This window comes from Henckelia pumila, chromosome 3, assembly GCF_033568475.1.
Source record: "Henckelia pumila isolate YLH828 chromosome 3, ASM3356847v2, whole genome shotgun sequence".
Classification (NCBI taxonomy): domain Eukaryota; kingdom Viridiplantae; phylum Streptophyta; class Magnoliopsida; order Lamiales; family Gesneriaceae; genus Henckelia; species Henckelia pumila.
This window is the reverse complement of record NC_133122.1, coordinates 166,238,517-166,266,067: the sequence shown is the minus strand read 5'-3', so window position 1 is coordinate 166,266,067 and position 27,551 is coordinate 166,238,517. Positions and strand designations below refer to the sequence as shown.

The 27,551-nt window shown below is 36.0% G+C and overlaps 1 protein-coding gene across 2 annotated transcripts; it reads right to left on the bottom strand.

Annotated features, from left to right (window-relative positions):
• Positions 1–74: 74 nt before the first annotated feature.
• LOC140887045 (dol-P-Man:Man(7)GlcNAc(2)-PP-Dol alpha-1,6-mannosyltransferase) lies at positions 75–27,551 on the bottom strand. Of its 2 annotated transcripts, XM_073294057.1 has the most exons (20): positions 27,337–27,551; positions 27,170–27,255; positions 26,807–26,848; positions 26,598–26,643; positions 26,165–26,251; positions 25,235–25,290; positions 24,751–24,868; positions 24,352–24,410; positions 23,739–23,810; positions 23,079–23,142; positions 22,897–23,000; positions 21,185–21,256; positions 20,272–20,358; positions 20,114–20,181; positions 19,723–19,791; positions 19,574–19,656; positions 15,379–15,478; positions 7,261–7,326; positions 724–817; positions 75–504 (listed from the first exon to the last, which is right to left on the bottom strand). In XM_073294057.1, exons 1-20 carry the CDS (start codon positions 27,368–27,370, stop codon positions 427–429), a joined length of 1,485 nt encoding a protein of 494 aa, XP_073150158.1. In that variant the 5' UTR covers positions 27,371–27,551; the 3' UTR covers positions 75–426. The 2 variants fall into 2 exon arrangements, with proteins under 2 accessions (XP_073150158.1, XP_073150157.1); XM_073294056.1 differs by having other exon boundaries at positions 19,574–19,791.

Genomic DNA, 27,551 nt, shown 5'->3' with positions numbered 1-27,551 from the left:
GAAAAAAGGTGACACTGTAGTAGCTGGTGAAACAATCCACTTCAAGATTAAACAATGGAAAACCAAACACCAACTGAAGTACCAAAACTTGTGAATAGTTATGGTAGAACTCGAGGAAATTCTACAACGGGCAGTGACCTAAACGTAAAATTCGTATTGCCATATTTCCATGCACAACAAGATCTAGTGTAGACTATATTCCTGCAGTTGGAGAAAGTGAAGGTTCCAAAATGAAGTAGAAAAATCACCTTGTTTACTTCTCAGAATGTTGAAAAAAATGTGGTTCTCGAGAATCTCCCAAGTATAAAATCATAATTCTTCCATGTATATCAGTTTAAGTAGCCAATGCAGGTTCCCTTAATTCACTGAGCGGCTCGCAGAACCTTTTAGGCTTGATTTAGCTATAAGCATCTTCCTGTCGGTGTATTAGCATCCTGGCCAACTTTTGTAGAATATCTCCTTGTTACTAGCTCGTCCATGGACAAATACCTTGGGTTCCTTGACCTGTTGTGAACACATATAAACACCTGTTAGTATGCTAAACTAAAACAGAAATTTCATGCCTAGGGCAGTCCAGATAATTGCCATCATGAATTAACGTCCGCATTCTCTCAAGAATATTAGACGTGGCAAAATCTAGGCAACTCATTTGTTAACATGTCCTAGTTTAAGAGTAATCTGCATAGCATCCTGAAAAATATAAGACACAGCTCCTCTATTTACCAGTACTACGGGAGGAAATCCAACATGAAGACGAGCTCTGGAGAACCCCTTTGTGCTAAAAAGACACTCAAACCCTTCAATCTGAGATTGCTCACTGCAACATGGAGAAACTGTGAGATTTAACTTCTGTTTCAGGAAAGGAAAAATTGGGTTTTAGCTGCAATATGCAAGAAATATGATCGTTGGATATGGAGAAATCATTTTGCGATAATGATACTAATATGATAGAAAAGCTGTAAGAAATTGTATGTTCACTTTGACAAGGCTCAGATCTCTTAAAACGCATCTCATAATAATTCAGTATGCAAACATGCGTCATTTTTCTTCACAACCATTTCACTTGCATATTGCCACGACCCACGACAAGTGTAGAAATAATATTGAGAGTAAATAATTCTGTTTGTATTTCTCCGGAATAGTACAAACCTTTTAAATAACCCTAGGTACAACAAATTCCCTTCAATCAAGGGATAATAAAAAGGTATCCTACCAAGAATAAAAGATATTTAAATCAATAAGATTGATATCAAATATTAACAATTATCACAAATATTATTTAAATCTACATCTAAATCTACACAACCCCTCAAGCTTGGCCATAAATGTTGATGAGTCCAAGCTTGCCTACAAGATATTCATGTGAGTGCTTTGACAGCCCCTTTTTAGCACATCAGCCAGCTGATGAGTTGTAGGAATATATTCCACCTTAATCATGCTTTGCTCCAGTTTTTCTTTGATGAAGTCAATCAACTTCGACGTGTTTGGTTCTATCATGGTGAACAGGGTTATGAACAATGCTAATGGTTTATTTATTGTCACAATAGAGTAGAATTGACCCTTCAATCTCCATGTTTAGCTCCTTATCATCCCTCTTCGTATCCAGATGTGTTCACACTCCATTAGCGGGTGAATTCCCGGTTCAGTCCCATATGTTTGACTCTTTTCCCGGTTCGATCCCAAATGTTTTGATGTTCTCGGTTTAGTCTTAAACGTTCAAAAATTAGCAAGAGTTGATCCTTCCGTCAATTTAATGGTTAAAATTAACGGAGAAAAGACCCTATTCAGTTCTAGATGATTGAATTTTTTCTCGGTTTCGTCCCAAATGTTTCAGAGTTCCCGATTTAGTCCTAAATTTTTGTAAACTAGGAAATAGCACATGCGATGCAAGTGAAAAATTTAGAATTAAATATATTTTTACTGATATCTAATACATAATAGAGAAGAGATATTTGATTGACAAAGTTAGTTATAATTATAAAGTAGAAAATGAAGGGTACAAAAGAAAATTCACAATTTAAAGTGGTATATTTATATGTATGTTAGATGTTAGATTAGATTTTGACCGAGTTGGCCTCAAAATGACACAATAAAAAATGGATAATTTATCAACATCAACTGTTACAAACTTTTATTGAATTTATTAGTCTTTTTTTCAATAAAAATCGAAATTATAAAAAAATCGCTAATTGAAAAATTGAAACCTTAATTCTAAAAAATTTCAATGGCAAGATAAAAATAAAAATAAAAAAAATCGACGAACAAGAATACGAAATTCAACCAAATAGCGACACATATCCAGAAAAAGCGATTTTTTATTTTAATTTTTCTGAAAAACCTTAAATTTAAAGTTCTATAGAAATGTCCGAATCCGAGAACAAGAAAATGTGGTTGGCGTGCGAAATAGAAAGTCGGAGTTACCTAATAGAGATAAATTGTGTGTAGCAGCGTCAATTTCATTCTTAAGGTTGAGCCAAATTTCTTAGTGTGATACCAACGAGAAAGAAAAAAAAGTCCCTCCTCGAATTGGATTAGAAATTAGCGCATTTGATTAGGGATTTGGGGATTTTAGTGGTATGAATGATTGTCACATGTCATTTTACAGTTAGTTTAAACCGTTAAATTGACAAAAGGACCAAATCGATCAAAAATTGTAAATGTTTAGGACTAAATCGGCAACGCCGAAACATTTGTGACCAAACTGAGAAGAAGCCAAACATATGGGGGACTGAACTGGGTTTTTTCCAGTCACATATCATCTTTACTATTATGTTTAACGGTTAGTTTGACGGAAAGACCAATTCAGTTAATATCTGTACACGTTTAGGACTAAACTGGGACTATCGAAACATTCGGAACCAAACCGGGAAAGGGATCAAACATTTGGGACTGAACCAAGTTTTTCCCCTTATTAGACATTGCCCGATACTCAGCTTCAGCATTACTTCTTGCAACAACACATTGTTTCTTGCTATGCCAAGTCACTAAGTTTCCCCATACCGAGGTACAATATCCAGATGTTGGTTTTCTATCATGGATGAAATTCAGCTCAATCTGCATCAGTAAATGTTTTTACTCCATGATCTTTAGTTTTCTAAAAGAACAAGCATTTACTCTGAGTTTCACGTATTTCAGAGTTTTGTACACAGCATCAAGGTGACCTTGGCATGATGAATGCATGAATTGACTCACTAGACTCATTCCAAAAGCAACATCCGGACGAGTATGTGACAGGTAGATAAGTTTCCCCACAAGGCGTTGATAGGTTCCTTTATCCACTAGGTCATCCTCAAACATTTTTCCTTCTTTCCAAGTTCAATTGGTGTTTTACTTGGTTTGCAACCAAGCATAACAGTTTCCTTTAGAAGATCCAACGTATATTTTCTTTGGGAGACAAAGATGCCTTTTTTGCTCCTAACAATTTCCACCCAAGGAAATATTTTAGCGCACCAAGGTCATTGACTACAAATTCCTTTGCCATCATCAACTTAATATCTTCCATTTCTTTAATGTCATTTCCAGTGATGATGATATCATCAACAAAAACGAGGATAGAGATTTCCCTTTGTTCTGAATTTTTGACAAAGGATGTACGGGACTGCTTGTCCTTGGACATACCCAAAATGCTTGATCATTTTAGAGAATTTGTCAAACCAAGAACGTGGAGATTGTTCAAACCCATAAAGGGATTTTTTCAGTCTGCAAACACTTGAACTTAGGTTGGCTCATATAAACTTCTTCTTCAAGCTCGCCATTTAGAAAGTCATTTTTTATGTCGAGCTAATGTAGTGGCCAATCAAGGTTGGCTGCCAATGAAAAAGAATCATGATAGTGTTGGGTTTGGCAACTGGAGCAAATGTTTCAGTGTAGTTAATGCCATAGGTTTGTCTTAACCTTTAGCAACCAAACGTGTCTTGTTTCGTTCAATAGATCCATCTGCCTTGCATTTCGCAGTAAATACCCACTTCCACCCCAATGCCTTTTTCCCATGAGGCAAATCAACCAATTCTCATATCTTATTTTGTTTCAAGGCTTGCATCTCCTCAAGTACCGTGGTTTTCCACTCAGGAATAGCTAGTGCTTCTTGGATGGCCTTGCGAATCATTAAACTAGATACACTCGAGGTAAAAGCACGAAATGAGGGACATAATTTCGAGTAAGAGACAAAATTGGAGATGGGATGTTGTGTGCAAGATTGCAAGCCTTTTCTGACTGCTATAGGAACTTCAAGATCAAGAAAATTACCTTTCTGAGGATGTGCCATCGATTCAGTTTCATGGTTGTGGTTTGGACCCATCAGGACTTTATCTTCCTGAGGTTTTGTCCGTCTCGAGTAGACATGTTCAAATTTTGGTGGTAGTGTCGATTCTCCTCTGGTTTCTAAGCCGCGGTCAGGTTTTGATGATTCTAACTGAGAGTTCTCCGGGTGTGAAATAAGTAGGAAGGTAACAGTAGTATCTAATCTAATATCAAGATGGTGAAGCATCCCAGTAAGCATGATCTAACATCCCCCGTGAGACGATGTGGGAGAGAAGTAGGGGACGTCCTCGAAGAATGTGACATCACATGAAATATAGGTTATCTTTGTATGAGGGCAGTAACAACGATAGGTCTTTTGAGTAGGAGAATAACCTAGGAAAACTATTTTGAGAGATGAGGAATATGAATAAAAGCGGTGCACCCAAAAGTTTTAAATGGAAGGGACTGAGGCGTGAAAAACAGTGAATATGCAATTTTGAGCTTGGACAATGGGATTTCAAAGTTAATGGTTCGGCTTGGTAAGCAATTGATGAGATAGGCAGCGGTGAGTACAACATCCCCCAAAGGTATTTAGGTACATTCATGGTGAACATAAGGGCATGGGCTACTTCCAATAGGTGATGATTTTTCCTTTCAGATACACCATTTTGTTGAGGGGTATTGACACAAAAACTTTGAAGTATTATCCCCTGACTTGTGAGGTAGTCACCAAGAAAGGCATTGAAATATTCTGTCATTATCAGTTCGAAGGGTTTGAATATTACTTTGGAATTGGGTTTGAATCATATTGTGAAAGGCTTGAAAGACTTGACAAGTATCAGATTTGTTAGTGAGAAAATACACCCATGTAACCGTGTGTGATCATCAATGAACGGTAAAAACCATTCTTTTCAATGAGATGTGGTAACTGGTGAAGGTCCCCAAATATCGCTGTGGATAAGAGAAAACGGACGTGAAGGGGTATAAGGTTTCGGTGAAAATGTAGTGCGAGTGTGTATAGCCATTTGACAGTGCTCACAAGTAAGCCAGGATTTTATTAAAAAACAAAAATGGGAACACATGTTTTAAATAAAAGAAACTAGGATGGCCAATCCTATAAAGCCATTTTATTATTTTGTTAATACTAAGAACGGAAGCAGAATTAAGACTAGACACCAACGAGTGTCGATAGATGGACGGAGCCGTCTCAATATAGTAAAGGCCATGATGAGTCCTAGCACTGCCAATCATCATTCCTGATCGCGGATCTGAAATTGACACGACAATGGCAAGAATTTAGCCATGCATCGGTTTTCACGAGTGAGTATACTAACCGAAATCAGATTGCAAGGGAAGGGATATATAAAACAGATTTCAAATGGATATCCCTAGATAATCTAATATCTTCCGTCCCGACAACCACAGTTAAAGAACCATCGACAATCTTAACACTTAACAGTAGTATGATTAGAACGAGTGCGAGTGGAAAAATGACTAGAATCTCCTGTCATATGATCCGAGGCCCCCGAGTCAACAATCCAAATGGTTGTAGAGATAACACTATGAGCTGAATGGAATATACCAGATTTGGCTATGGAACACGACCCAATGCTTGTGCTGAATGAAGAGTTGAGTGAAGTGTCACGAAGGAGTCGACAGTATTGCTCGATCTGGTCAATTTGCTCTTTTGTGAATGGGGCAGTGAGAGCTGATGAGGCTGCTATTGGAACTGGTTTTGGGTGTGAGAACTTCGGCCTTCATTCTTCCTCTGTGGCTGCCAATCTGCTGGTTTTCCATGGATTTACCGGCATTTCTCCTTTGTATGACCAGGACTATGACAATGATCACACCAAGGTGTCTTATTAGCACGTTGTCCAGGTGTGGGCATCTTATTGGAAGTTAGAGTGGAAGCATCAGAGGCTGGTGGTGAGTAATCAACAGTGAGCATCACTTTACATCACATTTCATCACGTCGAACATCTACAAATGCTTCTTCAGGAGTTGGGAAGGGCTCACAGGCAACCATTCTGCCCCGAACTTCATCCAAATTTCGATTTAAACCAGCCAAGAAGTTGAACACCCTTTGTTTTCAGCAGCCATCCGATTTTTGACACTGCAATCTGTGCACAAAGAGCTTTCATCAAGAAAGAGATCTAGCTCCTGCCACAAGTCTTGAAGGTCTTGAAAATACTGAGTAACAGAGTTATGGCCTTGCTTCAATTCCTTCAGTTTCGAGCGAATTTCAAAATTTGTGAAGCCTTGCCCAAGTTTGAATACATTGTGCGGGCAGCATCACACACATCCTTCGCAATTTGGAACCACAGATAACGGCGGCTGATGTTGGGTTCCATCGAGTTGATCAGCCAAGCGAGAACAATTGAATTCTCAGCTGTCCAGATTTTGTAAGATGGTCGGTAGATTTTGGAGAAGGGATATCTCTTGTGAGGTAGCCTAGCTTCCCACGACCGCAAATAACAATCTTCATGGACTGGGCCCATTGTAGGTAATTTTGTCCATGGAATTTATGGGTTGTGATCTGTAGAGAAGAGGCATTGCCTCCGGATAGAGAGGTGATGGTCCCATAGTTGTTTTCTGAAATGTTTGACCCAGAATTGATGGACAAAGAGCAGGAGTCATTCGACATATTTTTTCTGTGAGGAGAAAACCTTAGGCTCGTGATACCATCTAGAAATAATATAAGATAATTCTGACTGTATTTTCCCAGAATAGTACAGACCTTTAAATAACCCTAGGTACAACAAATTCCCTTCGATCAAGGGATAATAAAAAAGTACGCTACCAAAAATAAAAGATATTTATATCTACAAGATTGATATCAAATATTCACAATTATAACAAATATTATTTAAATCTACAACTAGCAATAAAACTGATCAATTTTAAAACTTAGTTGAGAGCAAAGCATATATGTTCCCCAAAAAGCAAAGTTGCATTTAAGCCAATTTCTGAGCCACATAATGACATAAACATGAGGGTAATCAAGTATGATCAAGAACTCACCTTAAAAGGTATGTAAATTTTTTTCTCTGCAAACTTCTCAGAGGAATCCCTTCTTCTTTCGAATACCTAGATCACAAAATATAAGTGTCGTTTTAGGAAAGAGAAATTGCTGTTTTATTTAATTGAACTAAAATTGGGAAAATACAATGAACTTTACAGAACTCTATGCCTAACTAGATCTCTTAAACTATGGAATAAAATCAGATACTCATTATCCTAATAGCAAGAATTAAAATACAAATACATAGATAAAATCCTATCTCATTTTAGTTGATAATGATACAATATTTATCATTCAACACTCCCCCACTTGTTGGGTCTTATAGGTTCAACATGCCCAACTTGGAACACAATTCTTGGAAATTCGGCCGGTGAAGGGCCTTTGTCAAAATGTCTGCAACTTGTAATTGAGTAGTGTAACTCAGCTCCACAATCCCCTTTAAAACCTTCACTTACCAAATGTCGATCCACTTCAATATGTTTAGTCCAATCATGATGAATTGGATTCTTGGATATGCTGATGGCTGCTTGATTATCACACATAAGCTTTTGTGGGTGATTTTCTTCTTTCTTCAACTCATTAAACAGACTCTTGAGCCACATTCCTAAACATTCCATGAGCTAATGATCGGTATTCAGCTTCCGCACTAATAAGAGTAACCATTGATTGTTCTTGCTTCACCATGTCACAAAATATCACCATACAAATGAACAATATCCAGAAGTAGAACGCCTATCTGTGGGAGACCCAGCCCAATCAACATCACTGTACCATAGTTGTTAAGGGCGCAAGACGCACTAAGGCGCAAAGGGTCCTGGAGCCTGGGGGTTATTTAAAGGTTTGTACTATTCCGGAGAAATAGTTTAACTGTTCTGATTGACGTTTTTCTAAAGAGTAGTCCTTTCCTTGGAGTACTTTTTAGATATCTTAGCACTCGTATGCAGCACCCCATGTGTTCTCAAGTAGGGTTGTTCATGAATATGACTAATAATGCTCACAACAAATATGATATACTGTCATGTATGCAACAAGTATATAATTTTGCCTACTAGCCTTTGATATCTTACCTTTTTAACTGGAAGACTATCCCTTTTTGTTCCCATCTTGATTTTCGGATCCATGGGTGTGTTGTTTGGTTTGCATCCTAACATACCGGTTTCCTTCTAAAGGTCAAGATTCAAGAACATATTTTAGTCGTGAGATTGAGATACCCATGGATAATCTTGCTACTTCTATTCCAAGAAATATGTAAGGTATCTGAGGTCTTTCATTTCGAATTCCTTCATGACTAGAGCTTTCGCGTGTCATTTCTTCTTCGTGATTCTCGGTAAGAACTAGTCTTTTCAAAATCGGACCGAACTGACCGATTTGACCGTGAAGCAATGACAAGTCCGGTCCGGACCAATCATTAGAACTGTTTTAGCAGTCAACCGGTCAAGAACCGAAGGGACCGGTCCTAAACCCGGTTAAATATTGGTCCAACCGGTACAGCCTTTTGTAAAACATTATTTTATTAGCATTTGAACTTATTTTGACTTATTTTTTGTTTTAAAATATATATAATTATATTTGATATTTTGATTATATGTATGTTTAGATTTCAAATTTTGTTAAATATATATATTTTTATTATTTATATATACATATTTAAGATCTACAGATATATTATTTACTAATATAACAGTTTTCCGGTCCAACAATCCAATTGAACCGATTTTGAAGTGTTAATCGGTTTGATTAACTGTCCGATAATGAAAACACTAGTTAAAAACAAAGTCTTCTATGTAGTCTACGTAGCACGAATACTTTAGGGGAAAAAATTTCCGAAGTATCGGATATGAATATGATACGCGTGTTGGATACATCCTTGACTTTCTGTGGGTTTGACCAGTCGGATACGGGAAAGACACATAATCTGATATTTTTTTTTGGCGAAATTGCAAAAAATTAAAAGTTTTAGGGGTCAAATGAAATAAAATTGAACTTTGAGAGACTAATTAAAAAATATCCCAAAATTAATTGGACTTATTTATTTAACCCTAAATAGACAAATGAAACGTCTTCATCTACTCTCTTATCCTCGTCTCTATCACTGTCTTGTCCTTCTTCATCTACTCTCTTATCCTCATCTCTATCACTGCCTTGTCTCAGCTGCCGCCGCCCAAGCTCCACAAAAAGACAAAATAAACATCAATTTGATTTAGCCATGTTCAAATTTTATTTTATTTTTGTTCTCAATTCCAAATTTCTCTCCAGTTTTCAATGGAAAACTTGCAAAATGAGTGTGTACAAAAAGATGATGATTGCTCTCTATGGAAATTTGTAACTAAGATTGAAAAGAGAACTAGAGGAAATATTACTTGGTCGTGTAAAATATGAACTAAAGTGTGCAAGAGATCGTACTGGAGGTTAAAGGCCCACCTATATTAAATATCAAAGGTTGGAATTGCTAGTTGTGGATATTATATATATATATCAAATAAAATATATGTAACAACTTGTGGATGAGGTAGAATTGACAAAGAAGAGTGCTAAGCTCATCATCTAACAGGAAACAACAATGTTTTTCCCTTGCAAGATGAGATCCAACAAAGAAGAGATCCAACAAAGAAGAGGAAAGAAACACTTGAAAAAGCTTTTAATTTGCATTCTAGAGACGAGTTAAGTTCTGAAATTGCGAGATTGTTTTACACTTGGAAATTATCTTTCAATATTGCTAGGAATCATCATTATGTTCGTGGCTTCGTGCCTTCGGTATGGTTGCTCAACAAATGATTCTAAGTTATCTTCCACTCGGATACAATTTATTAACAACTATTGAAGAGTGCAAGGGATAACATAAGTATCAGATGATGTTTCAATGATAAAAAAAATCTTATAATGAATCCCAAAATGAGATTATCGAACTCGAACTTGAAGATGCTCTCCCTTGGGATACTCTATTTGCATCCACAATCATTGTTGTTGAAAGGTTTAGGCAAATCAAGAAATATCTTGAAACCATGGTAGATTGATGGAAAAGGGGATTTGTACAAGGAGAAAGATGTAGTGAACGTTGGAGTAGTGAACTACAAGATAATGGACGACCAATTTTGGGGAAAAAATTATTATATACTTCCTATCACAAGTTCGATTTATGAGATGCTGAGGAAAGCGAACACTTATCAATCTTGTCTTCATTTAGTTTATGAGTGGTGGGATGAAATGATAGAGAGGATGAGAGTTTGCCATCTCAAAAAGGGCTCATAGTGGAGATTCAAACTTTTATGAGGTTGTTCATGATGTTCTGTTGGAGCCTCGAGCGGTGGAACAAAAGCAACACAACTCTATCTTGTTTGGCGCATTATTTGAATCCGAGGTAAAGCTCTAAAATTTTAACTTTCTAAGTTTCAGCTAATTAGAAACAATGAAATATTAGTTCTTGTTTAACTATCAATTTTTTTTTCTGTAGGTATTACCGTGAGTGGCTCCAAGAATTTCCCAACAGTCTTTGTCCTCACAGGGGCATCAACGCTTCAAGGGAGAGGAAAAAGTGCATTGAATGACATTACTCGAGCTCGTCCGAACAAAAAAGTGTAAATGAAGAGTTTCCTCCTTTTCAGCCGCCATTATGATTTTTCTGATAATGATGTAAAGCACGACCGGGGTTTGATGTCTCCAACTAAGTGGTCGGTTATCCATGGTGCTTCTGCACTAACCCTTTCAAAGTTTAGTTTTAAAGGTACTTGGGCGGTTCTTGTTGTGAGAAAAATTGGAGCATCTACAATTTCACACACAGTGAAGAGGAACAAAATAACACCACAAAGAGCGGAAGGTATATGTTCACTGCAATATTCATCTTTTATCTAAGAGGAGTCCGCATTATAGCGAAGTAGAAAGTAAGATGTGGGATGTTGGTGTGGATGCATTTGATTCCATGGACATAGAATGTGCTACTATGCTTGAAATTGCAAATTTGTCTCTTGATGAACCTGAATTTGAGGCAATCTTATTTACTGATAAAGGCAGTGATGGGTAATCAATTTTTTGTTAAAATTTGTCCTCCAATATCTCGCATTGCTCTAGCCTTCACTACATCATCCTCCTACAAATTCCATCTTTCTCTAATCAAAATGTTTTCAAGACATTTATTGATTCTTTCTCTAATCAACATGTTTTCAAGACATTTATTGATTTTCCTGAACCTTTGAAGCATAATAGTTGTGGAAACAAATCAACTCTCCACACATGAGTCAAGTTTGAGTTATCGTTGAACATCGATCATCTCATATTGTGATTCATTATAAAACTTTTTATCGTTGAAATTTCACTTGATATTCCTGTTATCCACTTGCACTCTTCAATTGTTTTGCGCAGAGTCAGTCGTATCACAATATTCTTCAAGTCAAGATTCAGTGTGGGCACAAAACAAGGTTTCCAAAATATATGCGGATATTTTGCTTCAACAAATAACCTCATGGTTTTGCAAACGAGAGCATTATCCAAGACAACTTGATCAACATTCTGATGCCCCACTTCATTATGAAGTCAATGAGCAACTTAGAGATGAAAACTTATGCGTGTACTCATCTTCACATTTTATTGCCTTCAGAAAACATAGGACCACTTTCACACATGACCATGATAAACAAGCGGTCTTCTTTGTACATCCGATCACCCATCAGTACAAATACTAACATCTTTTTGTTACAAAGACGAAGGAAAGAACATTTGGCTCTTTTGAAAAAGCATTTAACATGAATTCTACAGATGAGCTACATTGTGAAATTGCAAGATTGTTTTACACCGGGGGTCATCTTTCAATATTGCTAGGAATCCTCAATATGTTTCGAGCAAGGTTCTAAAATTCGCTAGGCGCTAGTCGGGCGCCGGACCAGCGCCTAGCGCCTAGGCCGCCTAGGCGGGGACTAGGCGCCGCTAGGCGGATTCCACGATATCAACATAAATTGGTTTATTCCAGCGTTGGACGAAGATTTAAAGCCCAATACAAATATGCAATCCTTTCAGTTTTTTTTCTTCCTAATTGGGCTGTTATTTTTTTGAGCCCAAAAGAAAATCCTAAAGCCCCTAAATGCATAGTAAAAGCCCATAAAAGATGCATAGTAAAAGCCCATAAAAAAGCCTATATCCCTAGGCGATTTTCTCTTTCTTCGCATTATTTTTCTCTCGGCCGATTCATTTTTTCCCTTTTCTCATCACCATTTCGAAACTTCAAGCTCCGATCTACGCCGCCTCGTTGCTTGAAAAATTGATTTGAGCATAGATTTGGAATCCTCGTGGCAAGGGCTTTCTTCCAATACTTATTTTCCTAAGTTTGAAGCTCGCCCTGTCGAACCCATTTTTCCCCGGCCGCCGCCGTTCACCTCTCTTGCCGTCGCCGCCTAGGGGCACCCAGGACCGCCTAGGCGCCAAGGCCGCCTAGGGTGACCGACTAGCCCTTTTTAAGGGCGGCCGACCGACGCCCAGTGCCTAGGGCGAATTTTAGAACACTGGTTTCGAGCCTTCCACATGGCTACGCAATGAATGATTCCAGGTTACTTCCACCCGAATACAATTTATTAACAATTACACGCATTCAAAGAGAGAAAAGATTCATATTAAAAACTTGTTGGAGCCAACAAAAGCTGCTTGGAAACAACTAGCCATTCCAAAGCCTTTAACTTTTAATGTGTGGGCTTTCACCCTCGAGTACAACTCTTGCACATCTTAGTACATATATTACAAGACCAAGTGTTTCTCCCTAGTTTCCTTTCAATTACAAATTTCCAGGAGAGCAATCATCATCAACATCCTCTTGTACGCCCTTATTTTGAAAATTTTTCATTGCAAATTAGTTGAGTGATGAGTGATTTGGAATTGAGAATAAAAAGAAAGTACTTTGAACCTAGGTAAAACAATTGAAGTTTATTTTGAGTATTGTGGAGCTTGGGCGGCGGCCGTGGCAACAGGCGAGCTTGCGGCAACGGCAGCGACGGAGACGAGGGCAATGACAAAGGTGAGGAGAAGAGAGCAAATGAAGTCAATTCATTTGTCTATTTAGGGCTAAATAAATAAGCAAAAATAATTTGTCTATTTAGCACAAGTAAATTTGGGAAATTCTTTAATTAGTCCCCAAAGTTCAAATTTTATTCCATTTGACACTTATAACTTTTAAGTGTTCGCGATTTCGCCAAAAAATGTATCAGAAAATGTATCCTTCCCGTATCTGAGGCGTATCCGACTTGCAAACCTACAGAAATCAAGGACATGGATTTTGCAGTATCCAACACGTGTATCCGCGTATCATATTCATACGATACTTCAAAAAAAAATTCTAAAGTACAGGTGCAACAAGAAACTCTGCCATTTTATAGGAACTAGGCCAAAAGGCGTGGGTACACTATTTGCAGTGTGGGTTGAAGCATACTCGATGATGAGGGGATACTTTGGGAATGCAATGGTGTCGGAAATCACTCATACATGCTTGATTGTGTCTACAGCGATAGAAATACGAGAGTCGGTCAATAAATCATACTTTAGGAACAATGGTACTGCCCCATTTTATGAGATTTTATCAGGCCAGTAATAATCATTAAACAAGGTAAAAGCTGTGACTGAATACACCTACCCTTGAAACAAAGTCTACCAGAAAACGATCATCATGGATGTATAGTGAAGATGCCACCACTCATAAAATTTTATGGAAAAGGGAGAAACCTATGGTTTAAGGTGCGACTAAAGTAGAGTTTGACCAAGGATATAAGGATCTTGAAATATTCTTTAAATATTCTTAGGGGATAGAGGTAGCCCGTTGAAAAGCAATTATCTTTCATCTCTCTGCCAGGAGTATGTGCTGGACCTACTCAAAGAGACAAGTACTAAAGGTTGCTAACTATCCGAAAAGTTCTACAGGCACGGGTACAAAAACCCTTGGTGATACAAGCACAATTAAAGGTGAAAAAGGTACTGATAAACAACTAGTCAGAAAACTGACTAATTGTCTCGAAAGGGACCTGATATAGAATAAGTGAGAGTGATGAGACAAATGGTCAAAAGAAAATAATGAAGAAAACCTCATCCACCAGAAAGTACATTTGGTTCTAATATGCTTAAAAACTAATCCAAGCGACGGAATTTCATTCAATAAAGGGCACGAGTATGGAGTTAGAGGCAATTGCAGTTGCTGATCTTGTAGACTTCAAAGTAGATAGGAGGTGAACCCTTTATGGGTGGTAACCTAGACATAAGTGAATATTTGTGGCTTACGATCATCATAGATGATCTAAGAATCGAGTTAAAAGGACCAACAAAGTTGTATTACCAGCAGATTGTTAACATCGCTCCCAATCCTTTGTAGCATGACAAAACAACGCAAATAGAGGTAGACATGCATTTCATTAGAAAGAAGCTTGATGGTGGCATAATTTGTACATCATACATACAAATAGACAGGCAGCTGGCAGCATCCCAAAAAAACCATTCGTTGGTCATTCATTTCAGAAAGTCACAAGGCAGGCAGGAACAGAAAATTTATTCTCCCGCATGAGAGGAGTACTGCAAAATCTCAATCCAATACAAAAGACAATGTTTCGATGTAATATCATTCAAGGCAAATATTGAGAACATGTCATTTTGGGAAATTCAGTTTTCTTGATTGTGTACTTGCAATTGGTAAGTGGGATCCCAGAAAATCAAGGAATTCTATAATTAAGTTTTCTGACTTGAGGCTATATATTCAGACTACACCATTGAAGTAAAATATAAATTTGAACAAAAGAAGCTCTTCAGTTTAGGCAATGGATGCTCAAGAACAAAAAAAACTGTGAAAACAGTGCCAGAGGCATCAAGAAAGCCAGAGTCAGACGAAAATCAATAGAGCAAGCATATGAGCATGCTTTACAAAACTTCCTACATGACACAAACCGTGGAACCCATAAAAATAATTTTTGCATGCTTGTATCCGTGAGAAAAGAGGAAAACATGTAATAAAATTTTTACAAAAAGCACCCAAATAAACATTTAACTTTATGTCAAATTACGGCAACAATGTAAATTTTCGATAATCTCGATGAGGTTATCATGTTATGCTGAGAGTATACGCATTCTAAAAATAAGAAAAGAAACATCATCAAACATACCTCCATGGTTTATAATTTTCACAGAAGCGCGAGACCCCATTCATTGCTGAGAAGTTGTCAATGTGAACCCATGTTTCATTTGAATTTTGCATTAAATACCCTGTAAAGCCATATAAGCTCACGGAAATTTGCAATCTAGGATGGCACCCATTATTTAAACTAAAGTAAAAGAAAAGAAAAACAAATATAAATTTTGTATTAAATGGTAAAGCCATATAAGCTCATAGAAATTTGCAATCTAGGATCACAAATGATTTAAACTAAAGTAAAAAAACGGAAAAGAAAACAAATACAAATAAACAGTGTTCATGCGTGGGTGAGACAGATGGAGGATAGGGGAAGAGGGCAAGGAAATTCTAATTCATATTTTTAAGAGGAAAGGTAAACAAAAAATTCAGTTGGTTCTGGGATGAGTGACTTCTGGTTCAGAGACACCTAGTTAAATGTACAACTGTAGACATTTAAAATGCAGGGTCTTTGCCATATACCATCACAACATAAGTCGGTTGCAACTTGTGCACCATCCTTACACGCAAATTTCATGTAATGTCCGAAAAATCCATAAATCCACTCACGGGAATTTAATTAATTATTACAAAAAAGTTATGTGTTTAAATGTTTAAATTATGAATTCTTATGAAAAAGTTAGCTTTTGATGTTTTTCAGGTATGGTTTTAATTCCGGTGACGAAGGGAATCGAGACTAGCCTTTGAACGGTTTAAGAAATTTTAAGTTAAGTATATTTTGTGCAGATTTTTGTATTTAATTTTTTAAGTTTAGGGATGAATATTTGAAAAGGCTGCATTTTTTAGTTTAATGGGCTAACCCACATAATTTTTTAAGTTTAGGGATGAATATTTTAAAAGGCTGGATCCTCGCGTTTCAGCGCCTCCCTTGTCCTTCAGTTTTGAAAATTCCACTTTATGTTCAAGAAGATTTTTATGTTGCCCGTTCGAGTAAAGGCTAGGATCTTGTTCCCGGAGTCTGGATTACTCCCTAACGACAAGAGAAAGGCATGTTTTATTCAATCTTTGAACCACTATCCAAGCAATATTATGTATTTTTAATATGATGATGTGTGTATTCTAATTATATAATGTTTTCTTGCGAGGAATCCCCACGATTTTTTTGAAAGAACGCTTTATGATGGCATGTATCTGTGAAGCGTAAGCCGTTCTTGACGTGTTATAATCATGGTTTGAGTGTAGTAGCTTTTAAAAAGAGTAAAATCTGTTTTTTTATGAGTTTTGACGTGTTTGGTGTCGTGCACATGGGTACGAGTTGTTAGAATGATGCTTTGATGCGCATTCGAGGTTTGTTTCATGGGAGATATCACGTTTTGTGTGCGTGTATGCATCTTTTTAAAGGTTTCAAATTAGTCAAATTCAGATTTTTAATGTTGAGTTGTGTTTTGATGAGTTTTTGGGTTCAAGAACCTCGAGGACGAATTGTTGCATGAGTTTTATGTCGTGTTTTGAATCTGTTCTTTTGTTAGATATCGATTTTCCAGCGTATAAAATATTTTAGAAGCAAAAAGGTTGAAGAAAACCCCTGGCCGCGACTGTCTGGAAATTCTGAAATGCGATTGTTCAACTTCTTTTATGTGTTTGTGTCCTTATATGCATGTGATGATCCTTTTAAGGTCTTGTGTGTGTTTGATGCATGAAGTTTTCGTCGAAAACGTGGAGAACGGCTTACGTGGATCGCTAACTATACGTAACGCAGGATGCTCTAAGTAGTTATTTTACATATGAGAGCATGATATTTTATGAAAAGTATATTTTATGAAAAGTTAAAGGACGTTTTCACCTACTTTTAAATAGCATGAATGTTTTTCAAGCAAGAAAGTTTATGAGCATGAAATGAATGAACATGAAAGAAATAATTTTCATTCACAAATGTTTTATGAGAATGATGATATGATGATACATGAAAAGTTAAATTTTGATGTCTTATGTGTACTTGTGGTTAGGGGCGACAAATTTTACATAAATCCCGACCCGTCCCGATTCTCAACCCGTTCCCGTCCCGAATTTTTCCCGACCCGAACTTTTCCCGACCCGATCAATTTCGGGATCGGGATCGGGATAGGCAACCCTTCCCGACGGGATTTCCAACCCGACCCGAATATAAAAATAATATTTTTTTAATAATATTTTTTAATTAAAAAAATAATTTTTTAAAAATTTTTATGTTTTAATATTAATGTTTTATAATTATAAACCATATAATTTTTTTTATATTTATCTTTTTTAATATTAACATTGAGTTATAAATTTTTATTTTGTTTTTTTTATTATTATGAATAATTATATGTTTTTTTATTAATCAAGTAGTTGTTTTAGTTTATTTGTAATGTACTAAAAAAATGTTTTAGTTTTTTAATGGTTATATATAAAAAAATTTTAATTTATTTGTAATGTATTAAAAAATTGTTTGATTTTTTTCATAAATTTTTTTCAAAAAAATATTTTCATAGAATTTTTTTTTAAAAAAAATATTATTCGGGATTACTCTCTCCCGACCCGACAGGATCCCGAACTTTCGGGTCCCGACACTTTTCGGGTGCGGGATCGGGAAAAAAAAATATCTCAATTCCTATCGGGACGGGAATCGGGTAAGGGGGTTACGGGACGGGTCCCGACCCGATTCCACCCCTACTTGTGGTAGGGGTACGGGACTGGTACTCCGAGATGAGCGAAAGATGTGCATATTGGCTTCGGCTGTTATGGGACGGTACGCATATTGGCTTCGGCTAGTATGGGCTATTCCAATTGTGCGTATTGGTTTTGGCTAGTATCGGACGGTACACATTGGTTTAGGCCAGTATCGGTGGCATCAAATGTTATACTTATGTACCGCAACTATTTACATGATCATGGAACCCAATGTACTCTTAATGGTAGTTACCACAATTGCATTATAATTCATAACCTAAATCAAAGAATGTTACATTTTTAAGTCGGGATCACGCCCTACGCATGTCTCATGATTTTATTATGTATTCGTTATCATATGAATATGCTTGTTGAGTCATTAGACTCATTACACTTGGATTGTGCAGATGAAAATGATGAAGTTGATTATTTGAAAGATGATTATGGGGCTGAGGAGGCGAGAAGGATTGCATGGCACGCTATCCGAGAACCTTATGTCAAGCATGCCCATGAACGTTTTATGCATCTTATTACTATAATGCACTTTTAATTGAAATCATGTTTTCAAACATTATTTTGAGATCGAATATTTCATAGTTTCAAGTTTTGTATTGCATGAGGAAGTTTGTCGTTCTCGTATAGGAATCGTGCGTTAATTGGATTATAGTAATTACTTTGTTCAAGGATATCTTATACAAAATTTGAGTCTTTTGAATGAATTTAATTTTATGCATAATATATTAAACTTGTTAGCACGAGGCATGTTTTAGTAAAAAATAAGAATTTCAAAAGTATTCCGCATTTTTCGCATCATATTTTCATAAGCATGAATGTGAAATAAGGGACGTCACATTTCATCTATGCATTGCCCTCATGCCCGATGTAAACTAAATAATCCTCTCAACTTAAAAACCATCAACCTGCCAAAGTAAACTAAGGTTCCGTTTGGACGTGTACTTTAAAAATATTTTTAGCGTTTCATAAGTGAAAAAACTTAAAGTATGTGTTTGGACAAGATTTTTGTAAAATGTTTTTGAATTTTTTTTTTCAATATGTGTTCTCCAAGATATTTTTAAAGAACAATTAAGAGTTGTTTTTAGATGGTTTTAGAATGGAAGACAATAATAAAAATCAAACAACATTACCATTGAAATGCTAAAACCTTTTTATAGAATAATTGTCCGAACGCATATTTATTCATAAAAAACCTTTAAAACATTTTATAATTTTTTTTATAAAACATTTTTATAAAAACGTTTTATAAGTACTTGTCCAAACGGAACCTAAATTTTTACTACAACCATCTAACCATCACAATGAAATCCAAAGGGAAGTCAAAAAATACCAATTTACTTCACATTTATCGATTTTCAGTCAAGAACCACATAAGCACCAAGAATAAAAAAAATTGAACATATTTGAAGATGCAGAGATGTAAGGCCAATTCCCATAAAGAGAGGGTTGACGTATAACCATAATAAAATTTAACAAGGAATTGATGGAATAAAACAACAGAAGAAGAGGGTTAGAACGCTAACCTGTCCCATGCAAAGCTTTTATGGCATGACCACTTGGGTAGTTTTCGTAAGATGCCATAAATGTCAAGAATGTACACCCTAGACTACATATTGTAAAGTCAGTAAAAACAATCAAAAAGCTCAAATAATAAAAGAGGACTTCATTTAACCTGATCATGAAGCCTCCAAGCATGGAAACATAGAGATATTTCCAGAAACTCTTCTTCCTATTGTTGTATCTAAGTAATATTAAGACAACACACAAAAACATTAACAGAAACAGAGAGAGAACAAAACATGAATCAGAACTTTAAAGAAATAAGAATTAATGTAGCAGAAACATGGATACTTGGCAAAATAAAAGCCATTCCCAATTAGAATTTCGAACATCAGCTACTTCTATATGTTGTCTGAATACAATTCATCACATCATATTACTAAGCCTTTTATTTCAATACTACAAACCAGATAATAACATTTAAAACAGTATAGGAACACTGGGAACAATACATAAATATTAGTGTTATTTATTCAACTATTTATCAAAAAGAAATTACGTACACCCTGCTAGCAGCCATTGCAGCTGAAAAATTGAACATGGGAAGAGAACTAATGATGAAACGAAGTTCCTGTAGACAGAAAAAAACTTAGCGAATCAGATGTACAGACATTGGCATGAACTGAAATGCTCCCCCAAATTGCGATCCTAAAGGCATTACCTTGTGTGGAAGCTTTGAATAAAGCAAAACGAATGATAAAACTGGAAATATGTAAAACCAAACTCTTCTGTCAAGTAAAATACCTAGCTGCAGGAAAAATTCCATATCAAACTCAGAAGCATGAAATTCTCCAGCAATTTTATGTTTTCCCAAAAACTGAAGTCCCGTCAAATAGGAATTTAACTCCAATAAAATCTTACAGTATCTCTGTTTGGTTAAAAAAAGAGAGATACTGCGACTTAGTATTTCATTAAGCCAAGATGTCAAACATGACTGATCTCAAACTTTGTCATTGTAAACTCATGAACACATTTGAAGAAAGATAAGAAATAGGATGGTTTAAAGGTGGGTGACGGCTGTCCCAATGGATGAGTAAATGGAGTACATAAAAGATACAACCACAATTTGGAAATAAGAATTGGTATGTAGGTAAATGAGAAAACATAAAAACAATCAAACTTGAAACATCCAACGCTAAAGAAATCAAGTTCAGTCCAGAAGATTGTGGTCTGTGGATGTCATCAACCCCTCTTTTGCTGCAAACTTAAGACTAACAATCTACTGAATATTGCTCCATAAGCATGCTTCCCACTCTTTGTTCTGTTTTTCTTCCTCTCTCTTCTAACTGCATAACAACCCAAATAAGCCCTCTTCCGTTCGTATAGTCCATATATTGGAGGTTCAACATGAGTTGGGCCCAGTATATTTGAGCTTGTAATAATAATAAATTAATAATAGAATTGAAAATGTTTTGCGAGCAAATCGATCGTTTTCGTTTAATGCACGACAGCACATTTGGAGTTAATCATGTACATTACATCACATCACTTCAGGGAAGCGATCAATCTAGCAGGAATCGTGAAGCAATTTGATATCATGGCAATCAATCTATTTAGTCAAGTCTTGCACTCACCAGAAAGAGCGGATATGCAGCCAGCAAAGAGCGGGGAAGTGCTGATGTGAAGTACCAGTGAAAAGAATGTGTCTAAAGAAAGATGTCAAGGAAAAAAATAAATTCAAAACTATCCAAAATAAAAATGCATCACTCAGAAGTGATAACTAGAAAAAGATACACATTATTTTTATCCTTAGCCCTTAAAGCCAAAGCAAAAAAGAAAAACGCACCTGTTTACAACATAGGAACAAATTGACAGATTAATAGGGGCTCTTTACGACCACCAGTAGGGACTCATGCCTTACTAGGGTCTTAGAACTGGTTCCTTTATCGTCAATGATACCTAATACCATATGCATAAGTGAGGAGACCTCTAACCAGAAACACTAACAATTCAATGTTGTTCCCTGGAGAAGTTGGACACCTGAGAGGAGGGGGAGATCCTACTTTTGTAAAAGTTGTACTTGAGTATTAGCACTTGGTGAAGACTCATAAAAGAGATATTTCTAAACTAACTTGATTCGTCCAACTATTACATTTCATTAACCTTAGATTCACCGTGGATTGATTGTTAGACATGTCCCACCACTCTCATGTCAGCATACAAAGAGCAAGGTTAATAAAAGTTTTAAATTTGCCACCAAATTTTTGACATCACAACCAAGCGGGCATCTGTCCTTTCCTTTAGGGATGAAAAAAAGCCAAAGTCAGAGTAATAAATCAAACCAAATTACACTTAGACTCTGTTCAAATATGAAGGGGAGCTCACAGTTGGCACAAGAGCCTAGCTTTATTTTGTTGTAAACATAGAAGATATTGAGCAATTTCCTGTGTGAAACTACTATTTTTATTAATTAAAACTTAAGTAGTCAACAAAAATCCTCAGAGATAAAATACCCGAGCATCATGTAAGTTAAACTATGTAGCATGGGTACTCCAAAAAAAAATTGGGAGTATCGGGTACGGGTACGACACGCGGATACGCGTGTCGGATACGGCAAAACCCATGTCGTTGAGCTTTTTCAAGTTTGACCAGTTGAGTACGGCTTGGCCACAGCCCGGGTACATTTTCAGGTTACGATTGGGCTAAATCGCAAAAAATTAAAAGTTTTAAGGGTTCAATTGAAAAATAAAAAATTTATGAGGACTATTTAATAAATATATTAATATGAATTGGGCTTAAAAAAACCCTAAGTCATCAATTCTTTCTTCTTTAGTTCTCCTTTCCCATCTCATCGAGTCATCGTCTATCATCACCAACACCACTCCTTGGACCTTGAAGTTTTCTGCTCGCCGCTCGCCGCCGCACACAGCCCTCCAGAGGATCAGTTTTCCATCTTTAGGATTTTTAACTTTTAATACTGAATTTATATAGATATATATAATTTTTTTTTTTTAATCATAGCCGTATCGTGCCTTATATTTTCAAAATTTCCCGTATCGCCGTATCCGTATCGTATCCGATCCGATACCCGTACCCGTATCCATGCAATATAGAAGTTAAATGAAGTCCATGAAGTAATTTTAAATGGCCATACAAACAGGTTATATAAAAGTCTATGCCTATGAATAAAGAACGCAAGAACAAGAGAAAAAAAAGCATTGTGTGTCGAGAATCTAACCAATTTAGACATTTATCAATAATTTTGCACAAATTACACCCAGTAATCAGTCATTTTGCATTCAATTCATGCCGAAATACTTTTTTTTTTCTTGCCATGTAAGGATACACCCCATTCAGAACTTCGATTCAAAATTGAGTTGAACCAAAACACTTCCAGTTCAGGCCATAACAACTTTCTCCAAAAGACAGAATCAATGAGAATTGTGAGACCTGCGGCGCAAAAAACACAATTACAAGACTATGTACTTTGCACATAAAAAAAGTGTAGTAGTATAGTTGGTCACAAACCTATGCAAGCCAAAGCAGTTATCAAACACGATATTAGAGCCTTCCGTAATGAAATTGATCTACACTGCAGTCAATTAATTAATTAAGAGAGATTCAATAATAAAAGACCACTGAGCTACCACAAAATCACGTCACATAGGGCGATGATTTGTTAGGAACAGCTCTTTCTCACGAGAAAAATATCCGAAACAGGATTTGATACATGCTGGCACTATATAAATTATCTTTACCGATTCCACTGGATCCAATCTTCATAGCTAACACATCTCTCTCTAAGGATATCTATATCTTAGAATTAATTAAAATCTTTCATGCTGCTAATGTCAAACAGAGTACCTCCAAAATAATGTAATAGACTATAAGGAAGAAGAAAGTATCTCCTCCAAAATCAGGTAATAGGCCACTTGTAAGGAGCAAAAAAACAGGTAAATGACCATAAATCAATCTACTTGAAAGTCAAGGTCATTGAAAATTTTTGCAAAAAACATATAGGAAAAACAGAATTATCTATGACCGAAACTAGTGACTAGATATTACAGCAAAGTAATTGTGAGCACGCTCAGACGCACATGCACACATGTTTGGGAGGGAGACAGAGAGGGAGGGGCAGCATAACAAAATGGAAGAGAATATTCCGCAAAACTAATCTACACAGCATACCAGCAATAGCTCCAACCCGAGAGGTGAGACAAGTAATAAGATGTCACATCTAAGGACAACAGTGGCAAAAATCTGAGCATTACAAGAATGATAAATGGTTAGAGAAAAATAAAAACATGCGAATAATACATCTCATGGTATATGGTATTCCCGTGTTTCTATATGCTAATACATCTCATGGTATATGGTATTCCCGTGTTTCTAAATACTATTTATCTTGACAACTTCTTGGAGTGCAATGAAAACAAGAGGTCAACCTACTAAAATCAGGAACAGTATTAAAAACAATAGACGTACAAGGGGACAAAGATAACATTGCCAGAGCAGATAGGCAAAGGGAATTGGTTGGCATATTTATACAAGCTGAGATATATTTGATCCTCCCAGTAGTCATAAGTCAAGGAAAATTTGTGATATTCAATTGACATGGGAGCGTAGAAAGTATGTATCTAGAAGGTATAAGGTGAACCAGGGAAATTATTTGCACGAAACAAAATCAAAGACAAAACATAGAATATGGAAGCTACCACTGAATATGTGGTAAAAAAACATAGAATATGGAAGTAACACTGAATACGTGATATTAACTCTTCGTTGTTAAGGGTAAACATACCAAACATCTTAATGCCGCAAAAAAACGCTGGTTAAACCAAAAACCATATGCCAAGTTAACTGCAAACAAGAATTTCAGGCAATGAGTAGCTAAAAAAGTGCAAATAATGGTATAATGTGGAAAGTGATATTATCCACACAACATTTAACTCAGAGGTTTGTCCATGGTTTTATTCTAAAATTATAACATGCACCAAATAATATGAGGCGATAGGCAAGTGATTTTCGTTTCCGTGCATCTTAGCATCTCCAGAACAAACTAGGTTTTGTTTTCATTATTTTTATGGAATAACACGTTACTTTTAAGAGCCAATAACAGTGAAATAATTCAGTTATAATAATCGAAATTAAAATTAAATTGGTGTAAAAAAACAGGGTTTACTGCAGGTAGTAATGTCACCTAAGCCAAAGGCCAATATATTAGGAAGGGGGCGTGTGCAGTAGAATAGCACGTGAAACTGAAGCATGGTCAATATTACAAAGAAGGCTTCAACTTGCGAGCCAAAACTCTTCCTAATCTGCTCAATTAAGAGTTGAGACAATGTTAGACAATAGAATGACAGCTCAAACATTACAATTATTTCTACAAATTCTTAAGATTAGGAAAAATAAGCAAAGGATTGTGTATACATATGCGCATTGCTCCTTCTTAAATAGGTATGAGTTCCCTAAGATATAATGAAACACCAAAACTTATCCATTACTGAAATAAATTTTTTTATGACATGACAATCACTAAGGATCAAAATCAATTATTCCAATTAATAAGTGTAAATAATAACATGTCATAATTCCTCAAGCACGATTCATTATACACAATACTCACTCAGGATGTAAGAGAGAAATAGTAGAAGGGTGATCGAAAATAAAAATAAAGCTTATACCTGAATGCGGAAAAAGCGCAATGTCGACAGGATGATACAGCCTAAAGCCAGACGAACTGGGAAAATAAAGTGAGAGTTTCAGCTGGCACTAAAATTTATGGGATAATAATTAGAAAAAGTCGAGTGTTATCAATCTATATGTGCTATTTATTCAGGACACCAGGTGATACTAATAAACAAAAAGCATATGAAAGACATTAGCATGTCATTCACTGATATGTATATCCTAGGGGCTATGAGTTGTAGTTCATTAATTGAAGTAAACCGGTTTATTAAAACTTTCTCAGTAGTAATTGATAAGAAAGGCAATATGACAAAGGGAAAATTGCCATGAAGATGTATTCAACTATCGATTTGTTCGACATCAATTTATTGCCATCATAGTCAAAGACCCTAATCAATAGCATAACACCTCTGTCACAGGGCATGATCATTTAATAGTTATTAGTTTTTTGGCCATTCTAAGATCTTCCATTTTTCGGTTATTCTATTCAATTAACTAAGTTGTTAACATATTGCAAAACACCATTAATTTATTCCAACTAACAGGAGATAAAATTCAATGTCCAAATTATATTCATCTAATTACTTTAAAATAGAATGTGTCACTGGGCTCTCTACTAAATTTAGATTCAACGAATACCTTTTAGCAACAAAGTGCGGCTTATGCAAGACTAAGATCAACAGGCCTACATTCTCAACCAAACATCAATATTGGCAGGTTGTATCATTCACCCAAAGGCCAGAATCCACTGAGTGAGCCAATCCAGTGTACAAGCACAACTCAGGTTAATAGTTAATACTATGCAACGACGTGATACTGAACTTTTTAGCACTTCAAATGAATCAACCTAGGTGATATCTTCGCGTACAATCTTCATAAGTAGAATAAAACGAGACACGTGAACTTGCCAAAAAGAAAAAGGTTACCTGCATAGAGACTATAAATTTTTGGTAATTTCAGTAAACTTGCTGCCAGTACAAAAGGAGATGCCAAAATTGACACAAGAAGGGCACCTGTAATCATGATATAAAGTAAGAAACATCATCAACCTATTAAGGCTAACCTTTACTTCAACAGACAGCCCAAATCTTCCTACATTGTTGCTCCAAGGTCAGAGGTTAGCCTTCACTCATAATGATAAACTTTGACATACACAATAGAAGCAACATGTGAAATCTTGAATCAATCAATTTCATGATTTGAAAGAGCATATCTAAAACTTTTTGCCACTTCTTCAAAATGGAACATTCAGTGTGGGATTAAAGGCACATAAAATGTGAAGTAGAACTCCAACTGATCATAAGGCAGCATTATTAGAACAAATTGAAGAATATAATGAAGTTATGCAAAACATCTTACCAACAAATGTGCGCGGAACCACTCCTGGAAATTCCAAATGATCATACTACCATGAGCCGAACAACGGAAAACAAAAATTAAGAAAATCAAACTAAACAAACGATAAATTAAGTTACACTGAAAAGAATATACATCTCGTAGTCAAAAAAATAAATATAAATAATAAATAAATAAAAATACAGCCAGGCAGCAAAAGGATTAAACTTTACCTTCTCTATACGATGCCAATGATATAAAATGTCGTGCATTGCCTGAGAAAAAAAATAATTATTAAAAGAACGTGATTCAGGAAAATTCTTGAAACAAATCTACTCTTAATTGAAGGTGAAGTTTGGAACATAGAACAACCAATAGATCTACTAAAAGAAATCTATTAAGCAAGAGCAATAAGTTATTGAAAATCTTCTATAAAAATTTAGTTGAAGGGGACAAGTAGAATCTCTTATCAAAATTCACTACATTTGGCAATTACATAAACTCAGAAAACATCTCAATTGGACTCCAAGAAAACGGGTTGAAAAAAAAATTCCGAAATCATAACATGAACAAAGAATGCTGGTCTGCAACAACACCTGAATATTGAAGCTTTCTTCGACCTTTGTGTAAGGTGCCATGAACAAATAAAAAGCAGCAATCAAGCCCAGAAGCAGATCATAGCCTTGTCACCAACCATTTACAGATTCATTCATAGGAATCAAGCTAAAAATTATAGTCAAGATATCGAAAAAAATAAGAATACCATAAAGTTGCATATCTTTGGAAGTTAAAGCCATAGCTAGGATGGATGTGAATCAAAGCACTTTTCGACGAGAGAAGGGGTCGAAGGATTAAGGTCGACTCTGGACAAAAATTTAATTTCAGTACTGGGTAGGGGTGGAATATGGTTGGCACCGTACCGTAACCCCTTACCTCCCTTACCTGATCCTGATTTCCGTATGACAGGAATTGAGATTT

Bases quoted from the DNA above. Each gene is read 5' to 3' on its own strand.
- LOC140887045 (XM_073294056.1), bottom strand. From the start codon at position 27,370: ATGGCTTTAACTTCCAAAGATATGCAACTTTATG. The intron at 20,359-21,184 runs GTGAGTGCAAGA...TTTTTCCTGCAG, and splicing joins CTGCATATCCGCTCTTTCTG to CTAGGTATTTTACTTGACAG. The intron at 20,182-20,271 runs GTAATGCCTTTA...TTCTGTCTACAG, and splicing joins ATTCAAAGCTTCCACACAAG to GAACTTCGTTTCATCATTAG.